Consider the following 7500-nt stretch of genomic DNA (forward strand, 5'->3'; position numbering starts at 1 on the left):
TCGTGTAACTGATTGAGCTGTTTCTGACACCCCTTCATTTCTATATTGCTGTGTCTTCTTTATTGTGTCTGTTCCCCCCCCCCCTCTTTTCTCTCTCTCTCTCCTCCTCCTCCTCCTCTCTAGAAGGCGTGTGGCCCTACGTAGATGGAGAGTCGCAGGGCAGAGCTGGTCTGGTAGGGCAGCTGGAGAGGGTTGACAGAGACCATCTCCAGGTCCAGTGTGTACTCCCTGGGGCCGGTCACGGTCCGGGCCAGGACCAACATGGCGCTGATGTTGTTGATTTGCTGAGGCGGAGCAAAGACAAGGAGAGGGACGGTGAGATGACAGTAGTCAAGAATTCAGTTTGACACCATTCCTAATTCCATTCAAGTGTGTTACAATGAGCCCAGTCCTCCAGTTTCTACCTCCACCAGCCTCCCCTGTAGCCAACACAACCTCTAGTTTACAGTTTAGAAGAAAATGGAAGTATACTGTAGTTACATCACCATTAACATACTCAATTGTTGTTAAAGACACAGTGTTTATGTTACAGACACGCCCCTAGGAGACGCCCACCCCCTCTGTGCTCACCCTGATGTAGAAGTCTCCGTTCTCGTCTCCAGAGCGGATGCGGAAGGTGTTGTAGGCTCCGGGGTAAACACTGGTGGCCTGGATCTGGAAGATGTCTGAAGGTACGGAGCGCTCGGAGGTGATGCTCATGTAGCGGTGGACGATGGAGAAGGGGAGGTCTCGACAGACAGGTTTGGTCACAGGACACACACAGCGACTGGATGAGGACGAGGGGGAGGAGGAGGAGGACAGAAAGGCAGCGAGTTTAGTTTTAGACCCCCTCCTTTCAACGTTTTGTTTTGTCATAGTGGAGTTGACGTTGTGTGAATTACAATCTCAAGGATCATGGAGACTTGATTAACGTATTATTCTTTGTTATTCGAGATTGAATTATACTCGTGACTGAACATTTCACATTGAATAATGCCATTATTGTCATGGAAAAGTGAAAAGAGTAGTTCATAAATCAACCACCAGAGGGGGCACTGTCACGTATCTGAGTATTATGAACTGCCCTAAAACCAAAAAAGAAAAAAGGCTAGTTGCACCAGTACTTGAACAGTAGCCATTTCTCCTTGTTTTTCTTTAACATGTTTCAAGATGCAGCCAGAACTGCTGCAGGGTATTAATGTCTCTCCACACCTGTTGTCAATCTAACACTTGTTTTACTTCTTTAATAGTTGTTTAATTGCACTGGAACGCACTCAATGTAAATAGGTCACAAACTTGGACCAATGTGTGGAAAAAGTAATTGAGGCAATCTTAGAAATAATGTGAGCTACACTCCATAACACAGAGAATATTATTGAGAGATTTGTGTCCAGGGCATAGTTTGGTAATGGGAAAAATATGTTTAATGGCTGTGTGTTTGTGTGCGTGCGTGCGTGCGTGCGTGCGTGCGTGCGTGCGTGTGTGTGTGTGTGTGTGTGTGTGTGTGTGCGTGTGCGTGCGCGTGTGTGCGTGTGTGTGGATGTGCGTGTGCGTGCGTGTGTATGTGTGTGTGTGTGTGTGCGTCACTCACTTGTCAGACACTTGTACGTAGGGCTCCTGGCAGCGGTTGGTGTCCACACACTGATAGGCTCCGTGGATGTTCACACACGTCTGTGAGTCGGTACACTGGTGCACACCTGTCTCACACTCGTTTATATCTGGAGGGGAAGGGCAGGGTCGAAGGTCAGGGCAAGAGAACGCACGAGGTTGAGAAAAAGAGAAGGCGCCCATTATTATCGCGAGGTCGGCAGATCAGCGGTTCGAACCCCGGCTGGCCACATGTCGAAGTGGGTCCTTGGGCAAGACACTGAACCCCAAATTGCTCCCAATGAGCGGGCCGGCGGCACCCTGCATGGTAGCTTGCCTCCATTGGTGTGTGAATGTGTAGTGTGAATGGGTGAATGAGAGGCCATTGTAAAGCGCTTTGGAATAAGGCGCTATATAAGTCAGTCTATATAAGTCAGTCCGTTTACCATTACGATCCAGATTTAGAAAAGAATATAGAAAAGACTACAGAAGAATATAATATGCCTGGTCTACATAGCCATGAGGACAGTGAGAGTCCCTGGAGCTGAGGGATGTGTAGAGGAGGAAGGTGGTGAACCAGGTGAACACCTACCCTGGCAGAGCCTGGTCCCCAGCAGCTGGTATCCCTCTGGACACACGCAGGAGAACTTCCCCGGCTCGTTGACACACTGGAACTGGCAGAGATAGCTGGAGTAGCTGCACTCGTCTATGTCTGCAGGAGGCAGGAGGGAAGAGGGAAGAGGGAAGAGGCGCAGGTGTGTTTGAGATCAAAGTCGCGCTGCTATACGTGATTTCAATGACACACAGTACAACAGACAGCCAGATCATTCATTTCAGTCATTTCACAGCACTGCTCACAGCGATCTTATGGACAGACAGACAGACAGAAAGACAGGCAGGTGGACGGAGAGAAAGACAGAAAGGCTGGCGGACGGACGGACGGACGGACGGAAAGACAGAAAGACAGACAGACAGACAGACAGACAGACAGACAGACAGACAGAAAGACAGGCAGGCAGATGGACGGACGGAAAGACAGAAAGACAGGCAGACAGAAAGACAGAAAGACAGGCAGGCAGATGAGCGGACGGACAGAAAGACAGACAGGCAGGCAGGCAGGCAGTCAGACGTCTCCTGGTTAACCACGGCCTCTCTCTCACCGTTGCAGGCGCAGCCGTCCGGCCCCAGCTCGTAGCCCTGGTCACAGCGGCACAGGAAGGTGCCGTAGGTGTTATAACACCTCTGCTGGCAGGGGGCGCCCATGTCACACTCATTCACATCTGGAGGACAGGAGGAGGAGGAGGAGGAGGAGTGAGAACGTAGCATTGACAGACACTGCATGTGCTCTCGCCTGTTACTGTACACAGAGGCTGCGTTCGTAAATTCGCTCTGGAAATCTAATCAGCACTCATGGAATGCCTCTTGTCCAATCAAATGACTTGGTCCCTTTATGACGTTGCGCTCCGGCGCTCTCAGAGACGATTTACGAACGCAGGCAGAGGTTGGCCGCTTGTTACTGTATATGTACGAAGGCCGAGAGAAGGCCTGGTGAACGAGTGAATTACCGTATAAGTACTGTATACATCTCCACATACTGTAGCTATAATGACAGCGTACGGTTGTGGCCAGACGACCTCTGTCCTATACCGTATCTAAATAGGAGGCTGTAGTTGAGGCGGTCTGGGTTTTACTGTGGCTCAGAGTGTACGGTGTGTTAGTGGCCTGGTGTCTGGGTGTACTGTGGCCCTGGGAGTACGGTGTGTTGTTGTGTGCCTGGTGTCTGGTTCTGCCTCACCGATGCAGGAGCGGTTGTTCCCGGCCAGCTGGAAGCCCGGCTCACACTGACAGGAGAACGACCCGGGGACGTTGACACAGCGGTGTTGGCAGTACCTGTACCTGCACTCGTCTATATCTGGGGGAGGGAGGGAGGGAGGGGGAGGGAGAGAGTGGGGGAGGGAGGGGGGAGGGGGGGAGGGAGGGAGGGGGGGAGGGAGGGAGGGAGCCAGGGAGAGAGGAACGGAGAGAGGGAGAGAAGGAGAGAGGGAGAGAGGGAGAGAGGGGGAGAGGGAGAGAGGGATGGAGGGAGGGAGAGAGAGGGGGAGAGAAGGGGAGAGAGAGAGAGCGTGAGAGCGAGACAGACACAATCACAGAAACATAGAGTGATTCATTAAGTGGATAAAGTTTGTTAAGGTTACTGCTGCCCTGCAGACAATGACTAAGGTGAAGGTGTGAACACCGAGGCTGTTACTGGTACAGTATGACTCAGCCAGGTGAAGGAGCCTGGTAGAGGGGGGGTGTCTCACCGATGCACTCGGTGCCAACCTTGCGATAACCCTCTGGGCATTGGCAGGTGAAGGCGCCCGGCGTGTTGATACACTGCTGGCTGGGCTGGCAGTCGTGCTCGTCTCGTTCACACTCGTCAAGATCTGTGTGTGTGAGTGTGTGTGTGCGTGTGTGTGTGTGTGCGTGCGTGTGTGCGTGTGTGTGTGTGTGTGTGTGTGTGTGTGAGGAAACACGGTGAGTTAGACACAGCATCATGGGAAGAAGTACGTCAACCTTTGCCCCAGACCATCGAACTGTGACATCACATATTTATACAGAGAGGTTTCTCTCTCCGTGGTAATTTCCCAATGATTTATGGGAGCAGCTGAGAATTCCACACAATGTTGAATCATCATTGCTGTCTCAACACCTACCTCTGCAACGCACCCCCCCCCCCCCCCTCCACCCAAAACAAGCAGTGCTTTCGCCAAACTTCATCCAATAAAACTCGGAGCAGCTGTCCTCATGGTGAAATCTCCACATTCCTGAAGCAACCATCAACCCCCCACAGACACACCTGCTATGACCACCTGTCCCCTGCAATCTGCACTCATCCACAATACATTCTCACACACACACACACCACACACACACACACACACACACACACACACACCACATCCACTACTCCCACAGAGCCACCTGTCCACCTCCATCAGCCACCCCCCACCAACGACTCTGCCTCCCCCCCCTTCACCCCCCTTCCCCCCCCCCCCCCCCCCACCCCCGCCCTGTACCCACCCACGCAGCTCTCTCCCTGGGGCTCGTAGCCCAGAGGACAGGGGTTGAAAGGCTCGCTGGCGGTGCTCTCCAGGTGGGTGGTGGCCTGGCTGGGGGGGTCCGGGGCGGGGATGACCGAGGCGGAGCGCGGGAGGCACAGGTAGCCCCCGTAGTGGTTGAAGCACTTCATCTCCCCCTTACAGGCCTCTGGGATGGTCTCACACTCGTTTATGTCTGAAGGGGACACACACACACACAGACACACAAGAAGCAGAGAAGGGGATTAAAAGTGACAAGACAGATTTCCTGGCCTTACCAGGTTTATTGGATAGGAGAGAGGGATGATAGGATAGGATGAGGGGGAGCGAGGGAGGACTTGTACTTGACTTTAATGGTCTGACTCAGAGAGAGAGGGAGAGAGGGACATAAAGCATAAAGGCCCGTGGTGGGAGGTGGGAGGGAGGTGAAGGGCGAGAGAATGACAACGAGGATGGAGACGGGGGGGAAGGTGGAGCGGTCGGGGGGGCTTTACCTTTGCAGTGCTGAGTCTGAGGGTCCCATTGATACCCATCTGTGCATTCCTACAGCAGCCAGGAGAGAGAGAGAGAGAGAGAGAGAGAGAGAGAGACAAAGAGAAACAGAATGAGAGAGAGAGAGAGAGAGAGAGAGTCACGTGTACTGTATAATCCAAATGACCTCTGAGTCGCAGTCATTATGAGTTTGTCATTGTCCCACTAATAGGATGAGGGGAGGAAATGGTGATGCTTGGGACCACTGGAGGCCATGAGAGAGAGAGAGAGAGAGAGAGAGAGAGAGAGAGAGAGAGAGAGAGAGATGCTGACACAAACAAACAAGAGAAGGAAAAGAAAAAGAGAGGTTTTTCTTTTTTTCAGGGAAGACAAAACAGAGAAGAGTACAACTACTGTACAAAATGGTGAGATGTCAGATGTCAGCTGACTGGTATAAAGAAGGGAGATGAAAAGGTACTGTTAAAAGGAAGAGAGTGATGGACAGAGAGAGAGAGAGAGAGAGAAAGAGAGAGAGAGAGAGATTCACCCCTCCTTACCGTGTAGGTGTCACTTTCTGTAGGCGGCTGTGAAATAGCGCTGCGGAAGAACACCGACACACACACACACACACACAACAGTGACACAGAGACGCCCCGCATGCTCACGTACTGACTGGTGGGAGATAGGACACGATCACAGACTGAACACACTCACACACACACACACACTCACACACACACACACATACACACACAGACAGACACACACACACACACTGGAACAGTGGGAGGGTCAAGACAGTTGGCAGCGCGGATGAGAGAGAAGCTTCCGACTTGTTGTGGTGCTCAGGGCAGATCAGTGGTATCTATGGAGGAAGAGAGAGAGAGAGAGAAACAGAGTGAGAGGAAGCACAATACACTCTCAATTCTAAGCTGAGACAGGTTCTCAATACATCCCTTTTCTCACCCCACTTCATGAACTTACACAGTTGTCCACCTGGCTGAAGAGAGGCTCAGAGTAAGTCAACTCACGGATTGTCACGTGCGGGAGCGCCCGAAACCAGACAGTCTGGGACAGTTCATAAAGCTCCCTAGCTTCCTAGACGTCGCTCACTGTTTGATAATCGAACAACTTTTCCCTGAATCCCAGCAAGTAGGATAGACAGAGAGAGGGAAGTCTGTGTGCATGTCTCGTCTCCCCCTACTGGTCAAATGTAAATATAATGACGTACTCCATCCATCAGCTGAAAATAACAAAGTCAACAGTGCGGAAATACTTTCATGTTAGCTCTTCACAGACTGCCCTCTGTTTCCCCAGCCTGCCAGACTGTAACTGGGACCAGGAATGCACACACACACACACACACACACACACACACACACACACACACACACACACCAGCCGCCTGGGACCTCTTATTGAGAACCTCTGGAAGCTAAGCCTACTGTACACAGTATCAGAGAAAGGTCTGTAAGAGCTATTAAACCTAAGGATAAATCTAAGGATATCTCTCAATTTCACAGACATTACTTTCTTCCTCACACACAGGATTCATCCATTTAAAGGACTTTTGCTTTTGTACTTTTGTTGCAGATAGAATTAGTGGTCTGAGTGTGACATTGTGCTCTGTTGTAGATAGTGTGTTGATAGTGTGTTGCTCAGTAAAGTGTATGTATGGAGTATCATAGAGGTAAAGGAGCAGGCAGGTAGAGCCGTGCTTCCCTTCACTCCACCCCATTTAACGTTCCTGTGGAGTGTAAGCACAAGTGTTTAAGTCGAGCCTGTACCTAGACAAATAAATCCTCTATTTGAGCTCCCTCAGACGGGGAAAAAAAAGAAAAGAAAAAATAGGGCAAATGTAACAATAATAAAACATTTCTGAGCAAGCGTTGTTCATACACAACCTTCAGTTAGTCTGAGATCCAGACAAAATATATGAAGAGGAAAGTTATAATCATGACCTACGTGTACACTCTCTCACACACACACACACACACACACAAACACACAAACACACACGCATACATATACACACACACACACACACACACATACACACACATACACACACACACACACACACACACACACACACACACAAACACACAAAAACACACATACTCACACACACAAACCCACACATACACACACACACAAACATATTAAAAAACACATACACACTCACACACACACACAAAAACACAGAAACACACACAGAAACACACGTACACTCTCTCACACATACACACAAACACACACAAACACACATACACATACACACACACACAAACACACACAAACACACATACACACACACACATACATACACACACACATACACACACACACACACACACACTCTCACACACTCACACACACAAAC

General features: G+C 50.4%; 1 protein-coding gene across 1 annotated transcript in view; it reads right to left on the bottom strand.

Moving 5' to 3' along the window:
* Positions 1–119: 119 nt before the first annotated feature.
* Positions 120–7500, bottom strand: part of efemp2a (EGF containing fibulin extracellular matrix protein 2a) — a gene marked incomplete at its 3' end in the record, with an annotated part of 10755 nt that continues 3374 nt past the window's right edge. The window contains exons 2-11 of the mRNA XM_080525778.1: positions 5675–5982; positions 5141–5189; positions 4630–4842; positions 3870–3992; positions 3362–3478; positions 2727–2846; positions 2159–2278; positions 1571–1697; positions 571–766; positions 120–284 (exon numbers count right to left, since the gene is read on the bottom strand). Of these exons, the coding sequence (XP_080381904.1) occupies positions 120–284; positions 571–766; positions 1571–1697; positions 2159–2278; positions 2727–2846; positions 3362–3478; positions 3870–3992; positions 4630–4842; positions 5141–5189; positions 5675–5776 (1332 nt within the window). The 5' untranslated portion in view covers positions 5777–5982. The remainder of the gene's footprint in view (positions 285–570; positions 767–1570; positions 1698–2158; positions 2279–2726; positions 2847–3361; positions 3479–3869; positions 3993–4629; positions 4843–5140; positions 5190–5674; positions 5983–7500) is intronic.

Source organism: Nansenia antarctica, assembly GCF_963989245.1.
Source record: "Nansenia antarctica genome assembly, chromosome: 3".
Taxonomy (NCBI): Eukaryota; Metazoa; Chordata; class Actinopteri; order Argentiniformes; family Microstomatidae; genus Nansenia; species Nansenia antarctica.